Source organism: Gossypium arboreum, chromosome 5 (assembly GCF_025698485.1).
Source record: "Gossypium arboreum isolate Shixiya-1 chromosome 5, ASM2569848v2, whole genome shotgun sequence".
In the NCBI taxonomy this organism is placed as follows: Eukaryota; Viridiplantae; Streptophyta; class Magnoliopsida; order Malvales; family Malvaceae; genus Gossypium; species Gossypium arboreum.
Window position 1 is genome coordinate 86,010,016 of NC_069074.1, and position 20,768 is coordinate 86,030,783.

General features: G+C 34.3%; 2 protein-coding genes and 1 long non-coding RNA gene across 3 annotated transcripts; 2 read left to right on the forward strand and 1 right to left on the reverse strand.

The window, feature by feature from the left end:
* The first annotated feature begins 268 nt into the window (after nucleotides 1–268).
* LOC108458790 (uncharacterized) lies at nucleotides 269–3,665 on the forward strand. Its single transcript, XM_017758186.2, has one exon. It carries the CDS (start codon nucleotides 508–510, stop codon nucleotides 3,418–3,420), a length of 2,913 nt encoding a protein of 970 aa, XP_017613675.2. The 5' UTR covers nucleotides 269–507; the 3' UTR covers nucleotides 3,421–3,665.
* Nucleotides 3,666–6,659: 2,994 nt separating this feature from the next.
* Nucleotides 6,660–9,476, forward strand: LOC108458789 (uncharacterized). Its single transcript, XM_017758185.1, has one exon. The coding sequence runs from the start codon at nucleotides 6,660–6,662 to the stop codon at nucleotides 9,474–9,476; it is 2,817 nt and encodes a 938-aa protein (XP_017613674.1).
* A 691-nt stretch (nucleotides 9,477–10,167) lies between these two features.
* Nucleotides 10,168–10,852, reverse strand: LOC128292981 (uncharacterized). Its single transcript, XR_008282989.1, has 2 exons — nucleotides 10,491–10,852; nucleotides 10,168–10,209 (listed from the first exon to the last, which is right to left on the reverse strand). It is a non-coding gene; the product is annotated as an uncharacterized LOC128292981 (long non-coding RNA).
* Between the last annotated feature and the right edge of the window lie 9,916 nt (nucleotides 10,853–20,768).

Genomic DNA, 20,768 nt, shown 5'->3' on the forward strand with positions numbered 1-20,768 from the left:
ATTCATTTAATTTTTTGTCAAAATGACCTTTAAATTTATGTTTTCTGTCAAATAGTCTAAAAGTGGATTGAAAATTTAACATTTTTAAATTGACTAACGTGAGACACATAAATTGTCATGTCACTATTTAAATGAATGTGTGGTTGATTTCAAACCTCTTAAAATAAATGATTGATTGGAACATTTTTTTAGCAAATAGCAGGAATTTTCATTCATCTCTCTATGCTCTAGTTTCTTAAATCAAGTCAGCTGTAGGACCTTTCAAGAAAAGTCTTTGGTTTGAACCCAAAAACTGGAAAAATATGTGTATTTCCATTGGGATTGACTTAGCTAAAATAATAATCGTAACCACTCGTTATTGAATTGAGGTAGAGCACGAGACTTGACTCTAAAACTTTATTTAATGTGATGAAATATAAATAAGTATTTTTCATACGAATTTTTCTGCAAGCTCTTGTTCTTGGAAATTTCCTATTTCCAGTGAGAGATGTAGAGTAATATATATTTATGATCAATCTCAATGTTTTTGCAATAAGTTCTTCATCACCATCTTGCTGTCTGAAGAAAGTCATGTCTATGGTTATGGACTGTTCCATATTCTGTAGGACGAAACTTTGTTATATTAATGCTTTCTTCTTCTTGTTTATCATCTGCTCTTTCACATGTCTTCATGTAGCCTTCAGCACAGCAAATGAATTTGATTATGGCCTTCACTGTAACTCAGTTGTTCATAAATCCAAACCAGCTGATGAGGAGTTCAATATCATGCCTTTCCCTGTACGTCAAAATGGTTACTTTAGTGGTGGTGATACAGTCCTAAACAATCCTCCTTCACGTTCCTACTCTGCACCCAAATCGAAAACGCTCCTTTTCGAGACTCACCACGTATTTACAACCGATGTTGATGATGTCTTTATGGTGGAAGGAAACCTGATTTTTCAAACCTCGTTTTACTATGAACATAGTATCTCCTCTGGAAGTTCATTCGTTATAAGTTCAAGCGATTCAAGCGACCGTGGGACACTGGACTTCGATTTTCGAGGCTTCTGGTCTCGAACAACCGGGAAGCTTTGCATGGTGGGATCGAGTTATGCTTACTCCAAAGAAGGTAAACTGCTTCATCTTGCTGCTGTTCTTAAGATTAATAATCTTCAGAGTTCAAGTAATATTAGTACTTTAGTCACTGGTACCATGGATAGCTTGAGTTCTGCTAATGATCCAAATCACTTTGAGCAAATATCACTGCTGATGTTTCCTCAAGTAAATTACGCTTACACCATGAATTCAAATCAGTTTAGTCAAGGGTGTCCTCGAGGAACCGATGTCCAACCGATGTCGTCCCTCCGCTTATCGCAAACTCGAACTATTTGTGATATGTTAGGTGGAAGCAATGCTTTCGAATTGGAGTATACTGGCACTTGTAATTCTTCAAAGAGTTGCAATCCATTTGGTGATGGTATTGGATATTTGCCTTCAGTAGTATCACTGAGTATGATTCAGTGCTCAAACGATAGGCTAAGCTTGAGGTTTCTGATAGAATTTCGGAACGATAGCTATCAGGGATACTATAGCTCTCCCAATCTCAACACTTCATTAATTGGAGAAGGATCTTGGGATGCAAAGAAGAATCGGCTTTGTATCATTGCTTGCCGAATCTATGATGCATCGAGCTCCTTGGAGAAGTCTCATGTCGGAGACTGCACGACACGGTTGAGCTTAAGATTCCCTGCAGTCTTGTCTATCAGAAACACAAGCACCACTGCAGGAGAAATTTGGAGTGTGAAGCCTAGGAATGAAGGTGGTTTCTTTGATAGGATCGAGTTCCGAAATACTGCACGTTATGGAGGAGGAATTCAACTTCAAGGTTTGAAGTATGTGTACACGAAAATGGACGAAGTGAAGAAATCATGTCCAAAGAAGAATTCTAGGTCTAAAAGCAGTAGGGAACACTATCCAGATGGCTATTCTGGAGACATGAGTTTTAGTATGTCGATCATCAACGGTTCCAAAGGAAGCATCGGATGGGGTTCTTCAGATATTCTTGCGATAGATGATCAGCAGTATCAGAGATTTCCATCTCTATTACCATCCTCAAGCTTAAAGCCTAAAAATCCTGGTGTTGAATCCGATTCCAGCAGTGGCTTGCTTAATGTCAGCTATAAAATTAGCATCCCGCCACTTAGTTTGGAATTGGATGGTGGCCTCAAACCGGTTAACCAATCTTCATATGACTATCTGCAAACCAAAATCCAAATTTCTGCTGAAGGGGTTTATGATACAACAACAGGTAGCCTATGCATGGTTGGCTGCAGGCGTTCAAGTTCAGACAGCAAATCATTTTCAAGCCATTCGATAGATTGCGATATCCTTGTGCAAGTCAACTTTCTTCCATTGAACTCGAACAAGAGAAATAACATCAAGGGAAGCATCGAGAGCACGCGTGAGAAAACCGATAATCTGTACTTCAAGCCTCTGCAGATTTTGGGAACAAGTTATTCTCGCAGTTGGGTAGGGGAATCGATTTGGAGAATGGATTTCGAGATGATCGTGTCGGTCGTATCCAACACTCTTGCAATAATCTTTGTTGCATTTCAAATCTTTCATGTGAGGAAGCACCGTGGCATTGGTCCTATGGTTTCACTTCTCATGCTTGTTATTCTAGTCCTGGGACACTTGATCCCTTTGGTTCTAAACCTCGAAGCAATGTTCATTCAAGATAGCGAGAGATCGGTCTTGATTAGAGGAGGAACGTGGCTCGAAATGAACGAGGTGATCATTAGAGTCGTCACAATGGTGGCTTTTCTGCTGCAAGTCCGTCTTCTGATGCTCTCATGGACTGCTAGATGCTCCACTGAAAAGAAGAAGACCTTATGGATTGCAGAGAAAAGGGAGCTGTATGTGTGTATTCCGGTGTACGTAATCGGAGCTATTATTGCCTTTTCGGTTAAGTCAAGGCAGAATGTACACCAAGCAGTAAGGGCAAGGCAATCTTGGTACTACATAGATGAAGTCATTTTGGGGAGTTCAAGAGCTTATGCTGGTTTGATACTGGATGCCTTTCTTTTCCCTCAAATCATCTTCAACATATTCCACAACTCGAGGGAACTGGCTCTTTGTCGACTCTTTTACATCGGAATCACCCTTGTTCGCCTGGTACCCCATGGATATGATCTGTACAGGGCAAACAACTATGTTGATATAGATGACACATATATTTATGCAGATCATGGTGCAGATTACTACTCAACGGCTTGTGACTTCATTATTATTGTGTTGGGTGTATTCTTTGCTGTGGTCATACACTACCAACAGCGCCTCGGCGGTCGATATTTCCTTTCGAAGAGATTCCAAGAATCTGTGATAGATGAGGAACATCCGGTGGATTCAGAAGAACAATTGCCATTGAAATATAGCACCTAGTCCATGCCTTGTGTTACTTTTAAATGTTCACAACTTTTACTGTTTCCAAATAATTGTGTAAATTGATCCTTTTTCTTTTATAGCTTACTAAGCCTAATGTAATATAAAGTTACAAATAAAATTGTATTAAAAGTACGAATTATCCTAAATCGACTCATGAATGAAGCTATAAATTATGTAATATGTTGGTACAATCCAACGAAATATGACTCATCTCTTTTATAATATGCAAATTATTTTTATAATATTTTTTATTATAACTTAATAAAATAAGATTTAAATAATATAAATTTTATTATAACTTTATAAAATACATATAAATTATTTTTATAACATAAATTATTATAATGATTATGATTTTAACCATTACTTTCTTCTACTTTCAATTATACAAAAAGATTTAAGTTTAGATCTTATCCCTGATTCGAAGACATAAAAACCTTAATCGGATGAAGAGATTGACATTCTACTCAGGAGGAGAGGGATGATTTTCAAAACTTTTTGAATTCCTTTGCTTGAAGATTGATTTGGTAATGGTGGAGGAAATAATTTGCTTGATGAAAATTCTAGGGTTTGAAAATATTTTGTATTTCAAAATTTTAAAATCTAAAAGGTAAATGTTAAACTATTCGAAATAAAAGTATAAGAACTAGATTTAAAATTTTTCAATAGCGCAGACACCGATGACATAACTTAACCCTTCAATGGTTGGACCTTTTTAGCAAATAGTACGAAATTTCATCCATCTCTTGGTGTAGCTTTTAAGTCAAGTCAACTGTTGTAGGACCTGCCAATAAAATCCTTTTGTTTCGACCCAAAACCTACAAAAAAAAAATGACTAAGCTGATTCACATTGACTTCGCTATTTTTCATAATAATAATAATAACAATAATAATTCATTAACCTAAAAATAATAATAACTCAATGATATATCTATCCATGGCCGGATTATTCAACTAGATTCGAAGTACCACTTAAAAAGTGAGAGAGTTTACCCTCCAATAAGTCTATTGGAATTGGCTCTGCATCAATGGAATCTCATCATCTATACATAACGAATTGGTGTGATATATTCATATCATAACATATGAACAGTAAGAATAGCATTCTTATTGAGACTCGAACTCATAGGGAAGAAAGTAAGAATATAAGTCTAAAAAATGAACTTGGACAAAAAAAAAAAAACTTGTTAAAAGAATGGGTCAAGCCTTGGGTAAGTCTTTTTGGCCCGATTTTGGCTCTAATAAGCAAAAAGACAAAAACAAATTCTGCTATTTTCTTACTGTTTTGCTACTATTTTCTTATTATTTTCTTACCGCTTTTACTAACATTTCACTATTATATTACTACTATTTTATTGTTATTGTTTAGATATTATATAACTATTATTTTATTATTAATTTTGTTACTATTTTAGAGGCATTTGCTTGTTAAGTATAACTCTTAGTATTATTTAAGTATAAATATATTTCTAAATATATTTTTAATTTGTTGAGAATAATTTATTTTAATGTTTTTAGTATTTTGATGTATTATATTTTTAATTTTTATATATAAAAAATAATATAAAGAAATTAATTTGGGCAGATCAAACCAGAGTCGAGTTTTAGTATTTTTATTCAAGTCGTACTTGAAACAATTTTAGGCCCATTTTTTCGGCCAAATCAAGCCCAAGCATAGCAAACGGGCCTAAAATAATAATTCATTATTGGATTGAGGTAGAACATGAGGCTTGACTCTCAACTTGTTAATATATTATTTGGTACCTATATTTGATTTCAATGTTTAATTTGGAATTTGAATTTAACTTCAATGTTTAGTTTAGTACCTAAGCTTTTTCATATTAATGCTCGAGTTTTTCTTTGTCACATACAACTACCTAAGTTTTACTTCAATGTTCAATTTGGTACTTGAGTTTTTTCTTTTGTCCTAATTAAGTAACTATGATTCTTTTACTAGGGCACGCATGTAAAATATTTATTGAAGTACATGATGTTGTTTAGTTTGGGTACTAAATTGAACAAAAAGAAAATTAACTGTGTTAACAATTAGACTTAAATTTTGAGATTTGAAAAGTAAAAAAACTAAATTCTTGAAAATAAAAATATAGGGACTAAATTTTAAATTTATGAATAGTACATGGACCTATAACATATTTTAATCCTTTGAAAAATCAATGGTTGGACCACTTTTAGCAAATAGCAGGAAATTGCATCGATGTGCTCTAGTTTTTAAGTCAAGTCATGCTGTTGTAGGACCTGCCGAGAATAATAATCACCACTCGTTATTGGATTGAGGTAGAAGGCGAGGCATGGCTCTAGACTTCCTTTAATTTTAAAGTTAATATATTATTTAGTACCTATATTTAATTTCAATGTTTAATTCAATACCGATTTTTTTTTTCAAATTGGTACCTAAATTTGGTTTCAATGTTTAGTTTGGTACCTGACTTTTTTCGTATTGATACTTGAGTTTTCTTTGTCTCATACTAGTACTTAGGTTTAACTTCAATTTTCAATTTAACACTTGAGTTTTCTTTTTGTCTCAATTAAGTACCTATGTTTTTTTTAGAAGGGCAGACATGTCAAATATTTATTGAACCCCATGATGTCATTTAGTTTGGGTACCGAATTGAACATTGAAGCCAAATTTAGGTTCCAAATTGAAACAAAAAAAAGATTAGGTACCAAATTAAAAATTTAAGCCAAATGTAAGTACCATATGATATATTAACCCTTAATTTATCATATATATATATATATATATATGTAAATATTAATCATATATGAATTTCATATTCATGGATAAGATTTTTAAATATATGAAAAAATTAAACATTTTGGTGTTGATTATATAAATATTCATATAAGACATTCACATCCAAATGGCATGATTTCACCCATATTTCTGGTCTTGTTTATACGTTTGAGGGTCTTTATGGAGTCTACAAAAAAATACATCAGTTTTCAGAAATTATTTAGTGATTAAATATAAAGTTTTCTTTTGTTGTGTTCATTTTATAATGTGATTTGATCAAAAACCTACTTCGGATTAAATATAAAACATTGTTATAATCCTCTCTTACTTTTCAAAGTCTTGCAAGGTCTTGTTCTTCGAAATTTCCCATGTCCTGTGAGAGATGTAGAGTAATATCTATATATTTATGATCATTTTCAAAGCTTTTGCAATAAGTTCTTTATCACAATCTTGCTGTCTGAAGAAATTCATGTCTATAGATATGGACAGTTCCATATTCTGTAGGACGAAACTTTGTTTTATTAATGCTTTCTTCTTCTTGTTTATCGTCTCCTCTTTCACATGTCTTCATGTAGTCTTCGGCACAGCAAGTGAATTTGATTATGGTGTTCACTGTAACTCAGTTGTTCATGAATCCAAACCAGATGATGAGGAGTTCAATATCATGCCTTTCCCTGGACGTCAAAATGGTTACTTTAGTGGTGGTGATAAAGTCCTAAACAATCCTCCTTCACGTTCCTACTCTCCACCGGAATCGAAAACGTTCCTTTTCGAGACTCACCACGTATATACAACCCATGCTGATGATGTCTTTATGGTGGAAGGAAACCTGATTTTTCAAACCTCGTTTTACTATGAACAGAGTATCTCCTCTGGAAGCTCATTGGTTATAAGTTCAAGCGATTCAAGCGACCGTGGGACGCTGGACTTCGATTTTCGAGGCTTCTGGTCTCGACCTACCGGGAAGCTTTGCATGGTGGGATCGAGTTATGCTTACTCCAAAGAAGGTAAACTGCTTCAACTTGCTGCTGTTCTTAAGATTAATAATCTTAGGAAGTCCAGTACTATCAAAACCTTAGTGACTGGTACCCTGGATAGCTTGAATTCAATTGGTGATCCAAATCACTTTGAGCAAATTTCACTGCTGATGTTTCCTCAACTAAATTACGCTTACACCATGGTTTCAAAACAGTTTAGTGAAGGGTGTCCTCGGGGAACCAATGTCCAACCGATGTCGTCCCTCCGCTTATCGCAAACTCGAACTATTTGTGATATGTTAGGTGGAAGCAATGCTTTCCAATTGGAGTATACTGGCACTTGTAATTCTTCAAAGAGTTGCAATCCATTTGGTGATGGTATTGGATATTTACCTTCAGTAATATCGTTGAGTATGATTCAGTGCTCAAACGATAGGCTAAGCTTGAGGTTTCTGATAGAATTTCGGAACGATAGCTATCAGGGATACTATAGCTCTCCCAATCTCAACACTTCATTAATTGGAGAAGGATCTTGGGATGCAAAGAGTAATCGGCTTTGTATCATTGCTTGCCGAATCTATGATGCATCGAGCTCCTTGGAGAAGTCTCATGTTGGAGACTGCACGACACGGTTGAGCTTAAGATTCCCAGCAATCTTGTCTATCAGAAACACAAGCACCATTGTAGGAGAAATTTGGAGTGTGAAGCCTAGGAATGAAGCTGGTTTCTTTGATAGGGTCGAGTTCCGAAATACTGGACGTTATGGAGGAATTCAACTTCCAGGTTTGAAGTATGTGTTCACGGAAATGGACGAAGTGAAGAAATCATGTCCAAAGAAGAAACCTAGGACTAGGAACAGCATGGGACAATATCCAGACGTCTATTCTGGTAATCTGGGTTTTAGGATGTCCATCATCAAAGGTTCCAAAGGAAGAATCGGATGGGGTTCTTCGGATCCTCTTGCGGTTGGTGATCAGCAAGATCAGAGATTTCCATTTCTAATACCATCCTCAAGCTCAAAGCCTAAAAGTTCTGGCGTTGAATCCAATTCCAGCAGTGGCTTACTTAATATCAGCTATAAAATGAGTATCATGCTACCTAGTTCGGAATTGGATGGTAGCCTTAATCCGTTTAATGAATCTTCAAATGAATATTTTCAAACCGAAATCCAAATTTCTGCTGAAGGAGTTTATGATACAGCAACAGGTAGCCTATGCATGGTTGGCTGCAGACATTTAAGGTCAGGTGACAAAACATTTTCAAGCCATTCGATGGATTGCGAGATCCTGGTGAAAATCAATTTTCCTCCATTGAACTCGGACAGGAGAAGTAAGATCAAAGGAAGTATCGAAAGCACACGTGAAGAAACCGATTCTCTGTCCTTCAAGCCCCTGCAGTTTTCGGGAAGAGCTTATTATCGCAGTTGGGCTACGGAATCAATTTGGAGAATGGATTTCGAGATGATCATGTTGGTAATATCCAATACTCTTGCAATTATCTTTGTTGCATTTCAAATCTTTCATGTCAGGAAGCACCGTGGCATTGGTCCTTTGGTTTCACTTCTAATGCTTGTTATTCTAGCACTGGGACACTTGATTCCTTTGGTTCTAAACCTCGAAGCAATGTTCATTCAAGATACCGAGAGATCAATCTTGATTAGAGATGGAACATGGCTTGAAATGAAAGAGGTGATCATTAGAGTGGTCACTATGGTGGCTTTTCTGCTGCAAGTCCGTCTTCTAATGCTCTCATGGACTGCTAGATGCTCTACTGAAAAGAAAAAGACCTTTTGGATTGCAGAGAAAAGGGGGCTCTATGTGTGTGTTCCGGTGTACATAATCGGAGCTATTATCGCCTTTTTGGTTAAGTCAAGGCAGAATGTATATCAAACTTGGTACTACATAGATGAAATCATTTTGGGGAGTTCAAGAGCTTATGCTGGTTTGATACTGGATGCCTTTCTTTTTCCTCAAGTAATCTTCAACATATTCCAGAACTTGAGAGAACCAGCACTTTCTCGTTTCTTTTACATAGGAATCACCCTTGTTCGCCTCATACCACATGGATATGATCTGTACAGAGCAAACAACTATGCTGATATAGATGACTCATACATCTACGGAGATCATGGTGCAGATTTTTACTCAACTGCTTGGGACTTTGTTATTATTCTGTTGGGTATATTCTTTGCTGTGATCGTACACTACCAACAGCGCCTCGGTGGTCGATATTTTCTTCCGAAGAGATTCAAAGAGTCTGTGATAGATGAGGAACTTCCGGTGGATTCAGAAGAACAATTGCCATTGAGATGTAGCACCTAGTGCATCCTTTATGTTACTTTTTAAGTGTTAACTACTTTTTCTTACCATGGACTTGTTTTTAGTACTGATTCGAAATAATAAATAGAACTGTTTTAAAAAATGTTTTATTGTAGCTTGGGTGAGTGTTTGGGTAAGAATATATGTCCAATATGAATAAATATGAAGATTATATCTCCTTATCCCTGTTTAAACATGTATCGAACATGAACATAAAGAGAAGATTTATACTGATAATAATTCATTAATCATACAATGTCCATAGATATGGCCATTCCATCATTGTGTACAATGAGACTCAGACATAAGACAGACAGACATGAAAACACACTCAATGTCTCAAACAACAACAACAAAACACCAATTTATTCAACTCAATTTCATTAGTTTTAGGTCCTAATAGTTCTATGGACTAAAACATCATGGTTCTATGTCTGCTTAATGAGTGCCACATGTGCAGTTTGTGCAGCTGCAGCTATCTCCACACTTGCACTTGCCATCGTTCTCTGCCACAGCCTCGACCACTACAGTGCTGATGTAGCTGCAAAGAAATATCACAACAGATTATATTTAAGCATATGTGTTCGACTGTGCAAGACATAGCTCCTTCTTTTTTTGCTTCTCTAGGTAAGTATATTGTAACTTATCCAAATGGGTTCAATTTTGGTTAAATCATTCAATATTAGTCCTAATATACCTCTTTTCAGTCTCAATGACCATGCTGTTTCCTTTCTTCCTGTAAGCATAAAAAAAAAGCCTTCAGTTTCAATGATAATTGATTGCAAACTCATGCATTTAGTCACAACAACCTTAATAAATTTATATTTTGATCTATGAAAAAAATTATAATTAAATTCCGACTCCATTAAATAATTTTTTAAATTTGCCCCTAGTAGTATGCAGCTAAAAAACATGCAGAACATAAACATGGTAACTTAGGAACAATAACAAAATCAAAGAATCACATACAACAGTAGAAACTGGTCGAAAGATGATGATGGATGGATGATTACTTACACGCACTGGCTCTTGTCAGAGCAGTCGCAGTTGCCGCACTTGTCAGACATGGTGAATTGGAGAGAGTTGAGAAGTGAAAGGTTTGTTTGAGTTTCTAAAGTAGTTAAGCTAAGTTGCGATGTATATCCAAAGCTATGCACTTGATGTATTTATAGACGAGGAAGTACATTGAAATGGTGCAAAGGGAAGGCATCTGTAGGGGCCCAAGCAGGCATGAGAGAAGCACACGCCTCTGCTACAAGAGTTCAAAGGAAAGGAATCTTGATAATGGAGGGAAAGGAATGGTTGGCTTACTGTCCTCCTCTCATGTCTATATCATTTGGAATTTTCTTTTAGGTTGTCTTTTAGAATGTAATCCCAAAATCTATGCAATATGGACTCTACCCAAAAAGAAAAATCAAATTCAACTTTGAATTGGTGCTGCCTTATCATGATCATAGTTTTCAAAGAAATTAAGATTTTGATCTAAATATAAATCTTACAAATAAATAAGAATTAATTGCACCGAAAATTTTAAAAGGTTTTAACTATGTCTCCAAACTATTAATGTTATTTTAATGAGATCTTTTCGTCACTAAAATTATTAATTTAACCATAAAATAAGAGTTAGATCTTATGTTACATAATCTAAAATGAAAATTTTAAAGACAAATGAATATTGTAAAAATAGATGTGAAAAATTCTTGATTTTGAGGTTTTACGGTAACATTTTACTTTTATCTTAAATTATATCGTATAAAATTTTATGTGTCATTTAATAGTTAAATTAGCGGTTTGAAATAAAAGAATCTAATTGATATAATATCGATAATTTAAAGATATAATCGAAATATTTTAAAGTTGGAAGATGAACCTAAAATAAGAATTATAATTTGGGGATGTGTCAAGCAATTACCTCAATAAATAAATGTGAGTGGCAGTCAATTACATCAATATGTTATATAAGTGGGTTTGGCATCATATCTTCTACATTCTTTTCTCATGTATTTATTTTATTTATTTATCTTATTTATTTTAATTTTTAAATATGAGATTCTAGTAGGGTTTGTGAAAAATCATCCTTTAGGTATTTTTTTATTTTGAAATTACTACAAATACCTTTATTTCCATTTGATGATACAAATGTTAACTCTCCTTCAAAAAATAAGAAAATTTCATTTTAGGCTCATTTAAAAGATATATATAAATTAAGAGGATGTATGCTCAACTACATTTGATTATATTTTTTTATATAATATTAAGAGTAGGGATGATAAAATTATACAATATATAAATAATAAAAATAAAATAAAAGTAATATAATAGTAAAATTATAGTAAATTAGTGAAAAATAACAAGAAAATAGAAAAAGAAAAGCAAGAAAATTATAAACAAAACAACAAATTTTTTGCATATTCGGGCCAGGCTTAGGGAAAAAAGCCTTACCCAAGATTTGACCCATTTTTTAAATAGATTTTTTTGTCCAAACTCATTTTTTGGATCTATATTTTTACTTAAATTCTCCCATTTTTTGGGCCCAGTCGGCCAACCCATAGATAAGTCTAATCATATCTTATATGCTTTTCCATTTTATTTTATTTTCTAAATAATAGATTTTAATAATTTTTATGACAATTTTTTATGAAAAAATATCTTGAATTTTATTTTATTATTTCCAAATTCTTAAGATATTAGCATATTCATTGAAAAGATATATAAATATTATTAGTTAATTATTTTAGTTTGTGAATAATTAATCAAGAACACAACTTATAAATATGTATACTGTAACTATTATTGATTATATAAGTATTTTATAGTTTATTTTCTTTTATTTTCTTCAATTCTCCTATTTTTTTTTTATTATCATGAGTTTTTAACATGGTATTAGAGCTTCTCTAGACTATATAGTTCACATTGGTAGTTTATTAGTTTAAGAACCATATATCAATTTCTTAAGAGGGGAAGGCTGCTTGCAAATTTGTTTCGTGCTTGTTTGACTTTTCATCAATTTTTTTTCATTCTTTCATATTCTTTTGTTTTTGATTTTCTTTAATGAAATTATCTTGTCGCAAATTTATTTTGTGAGTGAATGTTGGATGCGAATATATGTCGAATATGAATAAATTTGAAGGTTATACCTCTTTGTTTATGGAACAGATTTGTGCTAATAATCATTCATTAATCAGACAAAGTCCTTAGACATGGCCATTCCATCATGGTATACAATGAGACGCAGGCATAAGGCAGACAGACATGAAACACACAACCAATTATTCAACTTAATTTAATTATGGAGTACTAAAACATCATGGTTCTATATGTCTGCTTAATGATTGCCACATGTGCAGTTTGTGCAGCTGCAGCTAGCGCCACACTTGCACTTGCCATCGTTCTCTGCCATAGCCTCGACCACTACAGTGCTGATGTAGCTGCACAAGAATAACACAACAGATTATGTTTAGCATATGTAAAAGCAACTTTAAACTTCTTAATTCTCAACAGTGCAAGGCATAGTTCCTTCGTTTTTGCTTCTCTAGGTGAGTAATACGATAAATGGAAGTATTAATGCACGTATGTAGCGAATCATGCATTAGACTGAGAAAATATATACCTTTTCTCAGTCTCAATGACCAAGGCGTTTCCTTTCTTCCTGTAAGCATTGAAAAAAAAGCCTTTAGTTTCAATGAATATTGATTTCAAATTCATGTGCTTAGTTGTAACAAGCTTAGCAATACTGGTGTCTGATATTCGAGCAAGAGTATAAGAATATGATCCTCCGGTTGACACATATCTATATCCTACACTCGCGTACTGGGTAACATTCTTGAGGAAACATGGGTTCATAAATGCTTTTGAAAAAGCTTTGGTCCAGCTTAATAGTGACATAAATGTAGTAAAATGCAGCTAGAAATCATGCAGAACAAAAACAACAACATGATCTCAAAATCACACACAAGACTAGAAACTACTGGTAAGCTCCATCATGGATGGATGATTATGGATTACATACACACATTGGCTCTTGTCAGAGCAGTCGCAGTTGCCGCACTTGTCAGCCATGGTGAATTTGAGAGAGTTGAGAAGTAAAAGTTTTGTTTGAGTTTCTAAAGTAGTTAGCTAACTTGCAATGTATCTCCAAAGCTATGCAATTGATGTATTTATAGATGAGAAAGTAAATTGAAATGGTGAAAAGGGAAGGCATCTGTGGGGGCCCAAGCAGGTCTCTGCTACAAGTGTCCGAAGAAAGGAATATTGATAATGGAGGTAGGGAAATGGTTCGCTTGCTATCCTCCTCTCATGTCCTTATCATATGGAATTTTTACTTTTTTAAGATTGGTGTTTGAGAATTCGGATTTCAAAATAGAATAAATTGTATGATAAAAGCATATATATATATATATGATCATATCTGTTTTTTTATATAGCGCTTAAATTATTTATAGTCACTTCTCAATCTACAAGTAAAAAAAATAATGCATTTCAATCCACTTAAATTCACAAAATATGTAAAATTCTCTATTTTATTTTTCTTTACAAATTAATTATTTAAAATGTGAACATTATAAAATTTTTAAAATAAAATTTAATTTGTATAGTAAATTTTAAAATATAATTTTAATTTAATTGCAAATTAAATTTTAAATTATAAATTTTAATATAAATATATATTTTCAATTGAGTATTAAAAAGATTATGATATTTTATATAAATATATAATTTTTTCACTTACACTTTGTTATTGAGTTATACAAGACTTGAAGATTATATTGCTACTCGGTTTGTCAAATTTTGTATATTGAAAGGCTCACACAAAGACTTTTATCTTGTTAATTGATTAAGCAACTTGTGAAGTTGTTGAAGATGAGTAGATTCAATCCTTTGATATTGCCACTAACGATATCACTATACTCAAAGAAAAAAAAGAGGGACTTAAACTTGAAAATTATCTATCCTTGCTCACAAAAATCATAAAATTATCTAAAAAGGGACTTAAATCAGATATTGCAACATTTGATAGAATAATACCAAGACAAAAACATGTATATAACAAGATGAAAGGAAGACCCTTATGCCATTATTGTGGCAAAGTGAGACTGAACTTGAAAATATGATCTAAAAAACTAGAGCTCCAACTTATTCTTATGCAATTTGAGTTGAATTTGAAAATATTCAAGCCTAAAAAACTCAAACCTAAAAAGGCCTAAATTTGAAAAGACTTGAACCCAATTTGTTCCAAAACCTACTATCATACGTATTTTTATTTGATTTAATGCAAACTTGAAAAAACTTAAATCCCAAAAACTTGAGCTACAAAAAACTCATATCTAACAAATTTTAGCTAAATAAATCCAAACTTGAAAGCGACTCAATACCAAATTCAAATTTAATACTAAAAACAATCAAATTGTATTTTTTAAAATACATTTTAATTTCTTTAACATATTATAAAAATAATAAAATTTAGTATTAAAAAAATTTCTTCATAACTTAAAAAAGGATGTGATAAAACTCTATGCTCTAATTTCTTAAATCAAGTCAACTGTAGGACCTGCCTAGAAAAGTATTTGGTTTGTACCTAAAAACTGGAAAGTTATGTGTATTTTTATTTTTATGGATTATAAGAAGAAAGTAAAATCTTAACAGTAATGCGATTCAAATTTAGACTACACCTAATGCACTAAATAATTTAGCCATTAAGCCAATATATAGTGTTGAAGTTGGCATGCATGCAGCAGATAAAGCAACCAAGGAGCAGACCGTGCAACATAAGTTATCCGGATGAAGTATGAAGAAGCAGATCAAGCTGCTGTAGGATTTCCGAATGAAGTACATACAGCTACTGAAGTTGATGCTGGTGTTCAATTTCAGTTTCATTTTGTTACTTTTGTAATATTTTGTAACTTAGTTAAATTAGAACTAAGTAGGTAGTGTATTTAATGCATTCGGTGTTGATAAGATTGATATATCAGTTTATCTAATTTTACAAGTTGAAATTTGCAAGTTGTGCAAGTTGTGCAAGTTGCAATGAAGCCTAAAAATAGTAAGTGAAACCTGTCAAAGTTGACTAGCTTATGACTGGTATATGTACTGGCAGTATGCCATTTTTCAATCTGATGAATTTTAATAGAAATCATTCCAGAAAAAATACTCTCTCAATTTTGCTTTCTTTTACCAAGTAAAATTCTGTTTTGTTTATCCTGCAAATATAGAGTTTTTTTTTAAGCTTAATCTTCCTTCATTCTTTATCCGGATATATTATGCTGTTGTTTAAGATCTAGACTGAAGTTCATATTTCATCCGGATAAAGTGTGTCAAACACCAACAATTGGTATCTAGAGCCTTATTCTTAGTGGACCTATCATATTTCAATTCTTACAACCATGGCTTCATCAGGCTTCTCACCAGCTGCACCACCAGTTTTTAATGGAGAGGGCTACCACATTTGGGTAGTGAAAATGAAGACCTACCTACAGGCATTCGATTTGTGGGAAGTGGTCAACTCAGATGTTGAACCAGAACCACTCAGAGCCAATCCAACAGTGGCTCAGATCAGGCAGCATGCTGATGAAAGAACAAAGAGGCATAAAGCTATGTCATGTATCCAGAACAGTGTATCTGATGTGATTTTCACAAGAATCATGGCTTGTGAGTCACTAAAGCAGGCCTGGGATAAGTTGAAGGAGGAGTTTCAAGGGACTGAAAGAACAAAGCAGCAGCAGCTACTGAATTTAAGAAGGGACTTTGAAAACTTGAAGATGAAAGTGGAAGAAATTGTCAAGCAGTACTCAGACAGAATCATGGCTGTAGTAAACAGCATAAGGCTACTTGGAGATTAATTTATTGAAGCAAGAATTGTAGAGAAGGTGATCTCAACCTTACCTGAAAGGTATGAGGCAAAGATCTCATCTCTTGAAGACTCAAGGGACTTGACCAGTATATCCTTGACAGAACTGATCAATGCTCTTTATACTTAAGAGCAAAGGAGAGCAAGTAGACTAGAGGAGCATCAAGAAGGTGCCTTCCAAGCCAAAACTAGACCAGCCTCAAACTCCTCTAGATACAAGGGGAAGAAAACCTGGTCAGACAAGCTAAAGACAGATGGTGCAAGAAAATATCCACCTTGCCCACACTGTAAAAGGCTAAGTCATCCGGGTAAAGTATGTTGGTTTAGACCTGATGTGTAGTGCAAAATCTGCAAAAAGATGAGCCATGCAGAAAAAGTTTGCAAAAACAAAAGCAAACAGAGGCTAAATCAACCTCAACAGCCAAGAGCTGAAGCTCGAGTAGCAGAAGAAGGCAGTGACCAAGAAGAGCAAGTCTTTGCAGTTTCTTGCTTAGCTACCAAAAGAAAAGCCACAAAAAGATGGTTGATTGACAGTAGATGTACTAACCACATGACTCCTGATGCTGCCATCTTCAAGAAAATTGACAAAAGCTTCAAAACAAGGGTGAAAGTTGGAAATGGACACTTCATCAAAGCAGAAGGCAAGGGAGATGTGCTGAGTGACATTTCTACAGGTACCAAACTTGTGTCAAATGTACTTTTGGTGCCTGAAATAGATAGAAACCTGCTTAGCTCAGTTGCTTGAAAAGGGCTACTCTGTGGTGTTCAAAGGCAATGAGTGCCTAATCAGTGATCCAAATGGATCCAAGCTCATGTCAGTGACCATGGCTGACAAAAGCTTTGTGGTGGACTGGAACAAGGGCGTAGACAGTGCCTACACAGCTGCTCAGGATGAATCCAAGCTATGGTACAAAAGACTTGGCCATGTCAACTACAACTCAATGACTCAGCTAACCAAAGAAGATTTGGTTGAAAACTTCACTAACTCAGTTGAAAAGGAAGAAGTTTGTGAAGTATGTCAGCTAGGAAAACAAGCTAGACTACCATTTCCTACAAACAAAGCTTGGAGAGCCTCTGAAAGACTGCAACTTGTACACACTGATGTATGTGGTCCAATGAAGTCTCAATCTCTGAATGGCAGCAGGTATTTCATCTTATTCATTGATGATTACTCGAGATATTGTTGGATTTATTTTTTGAAACAGAAATCAGAAGTGACTTCAGTTTTTTTTTAAGTTTAAAGCTGTAGCAGAGACTGAAACAGGTTGCAAGTTGAAGACATTGAGGTCTGATAATGGGACTGAGTATACTTCATCCGGGTTAAATACGCTTTGTGATGAAGTAGGCATCAAACACCAGCTCACCAACACTCATACACCTCAACAAAATGGTGTAAGTGAAAGAAAGAACAGAAGCTTGATGGATATGGCCAGGTGCTTGATGTTTGAAAAAAATTTGCCTAAGACATTTTGGGCAGAAGCAGTTAACACTGCTGTTTACCTCCAAAATAGGCTCCCAACCAAGGCTTTGGCTCAGAAAACTCCATTCGAGGCCTGGTTCGGGTTCAAACCATCATTGGCTCACCTAAGAGTCTTTGGATTTGTTTGTTATACTTATATTCCAGCAGCAAAAAGAGACAAGCTTGCTAAGAAAGCTCATCCTGGTATTCTAGTGGGCTATAGCAATATCAAGAAGGGTTATAGGATACTTGATCCTTCAACAAACAAAGTCTCTGTGAGCAAAGATGTTGTATTCGATGAGAAAGCAAGTTGGGCTGGATAAAATAAACCGATGCGATCTCGAAGATCTTGCAATGACGGATGAAGTGATCAAAATGGTCTTGAAATGGACATTGATGATGAACCAGTCAGAGGCACTAGACCATTGGCTGAGATTTATGAAAGAACTCATGTTGCTGCTATTGAACCAAGCTGTTTTGAAGAAGCTGAAGCTCATCAAGGCTGGAAACAGGCAATGGCTGATGAAATCAATATGATTGAGAAGAATCAGACCTAGCAGTTAGTTGAAAGACCACTCAACAGAAAGGTCATTTGAGTGAAGTGGGTGTTTAGAGCCAAGCACAATGCTGATGGAAGCTTGAACAAATTGAAAGCAAGGCTGGTTGTAAAAGGGTTCAACCAAAAGTATGGCATTGACTACTTTGAAACCTTTGCACCAGTGGCTAGGCTTGACACCATAAGGCTGCTAGTTGCCTTAGCAGCACAATTGCAATGGAAAATCCATCAGCTCGATGTGAAGTCAGCCTTTCTCAATGGTCTCCTTGAAGAATAGATATATGTTGAGCAGCCTGAAGGCTTTAAAGTTGTTGGTCAAGAAGACAATGTGTACAAACTGAAGAAAGCCTTGTATGGCTTGAAACAGGCTCCAAGAACCTTAGCTATCTAGCTAGCCTTGGATTTGAAAGAAGCATCAGTGAACCTACTTTGTATGTGAAAAAACAAGGTAGTAAAACTCAACTGATAGTGTCTCTATATGTTGATGATTTGTTAGTAACAGGAGGAGACAAAGCAATGTTGACAGACTTCAAGTGCAAGATGCAACAAGTGTTTGAGATGTCTGATTTGGGACAAATGTCTTACTTCCTTAGCATGGAAGTATCCCTGTAACACCCCTAACCCGTATCCGCTGCCAGAACAGGGTTTCGGAGCATTACTACCATTTTCAGATCACTAAAAAATTTAAATACTTACCGATTCAATGCATCATATAAATAAATATATTACCATTCAATCAACAGTTTGACAGTTGTATAAACATCAAACAGCAACATTGTTAGTATACTTGCACATATCTCATATAAATTCAACATCGATATATCTATTTTCTCGACATATCACACTTGAGTTTAATAATAGTCTCAATTACATAATTTCCTTGTATCAACATATCAAAGATAATCATATATGTACATGTCATGAAACATATCATGCTCTTACCGTTTCTTCATAAGCATATATCATTCATTTCATTATATCAATATTTCATGCTCCATCATTTCCATATATTTTATGTATATTTATTAGGTAATAGTTTATATCAAACTTAACATAAATTATATTTCATGTACTTATACTTATTTCGTTTATCTATCTTCATAATTATTTCATATAACCATTCGTCATCGATACATATTACACGAATATCAATTGTTCAACAGATGCTAGGCGTCTCCCATCCACGGTCTTATTTATCTTTGACATGATGCCATAGTGTCTTTCAACTATGGTCTTACTCATTTTCGTCATGTTGCCATGGTATCTTTCAACCATGGTCTTGTTCATTTCATATCACGTTGCCATGGTATCTTTCAACCATGGTCTTACACATCTCATATTAGGTTGCCATGGTATCTTTCACCATGGTCTTACACATTTATATCGAGTTGCCATGGTATCTTTCAACCATGGTCTTACACATTTTATATCAGTTGCCATGGTATCTTTCAACCATGGTCTTACACTCGAGTTGCCATGGTATCTTTCAACCATGGTCTTACACATTTCATATCGAGAGCACACTCCATGAACCTCATCCTTGCGGTGGGATTACCACCGAGCTAAATCCTCAACGACAATTACTCTAATGAGCTTGGATCTCGAATTACCAGTCCAGGCTAAATTGAACCCTAATTCGGATTACCCGTCCGGCTAAATCCATTTTACACATATTCTTCGGAGGGCTATATCAGATAGGATCACCCGTCCGGCTAGATCCTTTTACCGTCAATTCCTTTTCGAGATCCATCGAATTTTCCTTTCATTCAACCGGATTTCTTCCCATTTTATCAAATATATCCATGTTTTATAAATTTTCATACAATGAACATTCAAATCATATTCATATCAATAACATACAATCTCAAGCATTTCAGAATATAATTCAAGTTACACGAACTTACCTCATTGATTGCTCGTGTTTATTATTTCATTATTCTGATATATTTTCTTTTCCATGATCAAGTCTCGTATTTGTGTCGTCCGGATCTTTATAAATAAATTTGATCATCATTTTCATTCATTTCATATTCTAATACATTTAATTAATGCTCTAGGCAAAATTACCATTTTGCCCCTAAACTTTTAATTAATGACGATTTCATCCTTAGGGACAAGAAAGAAAAATTCTTGCAATTTAATCCTTATTTCCAACTATTATTCTCATAAATATTGATAACAGTCCATGAATTCTATAAAATATCAAAATTTTCCATAATTTCAACACTTTTCAATTTAATCCCTAAAACATGTTTTCCCGATCTTGAACTAAATTGATAATTTCGTTAAATTTTTGTAATTTAAATAATAAAATAATCTATTTCATGCAATTTAGTCATTTCGACATTTTACAAAATTGCCCATAAAATTTTACTTTTATTCAATTTAGTCCCGAGCCTAAAACATGCAAATTAGCCATGCTAGATGAATATTCAT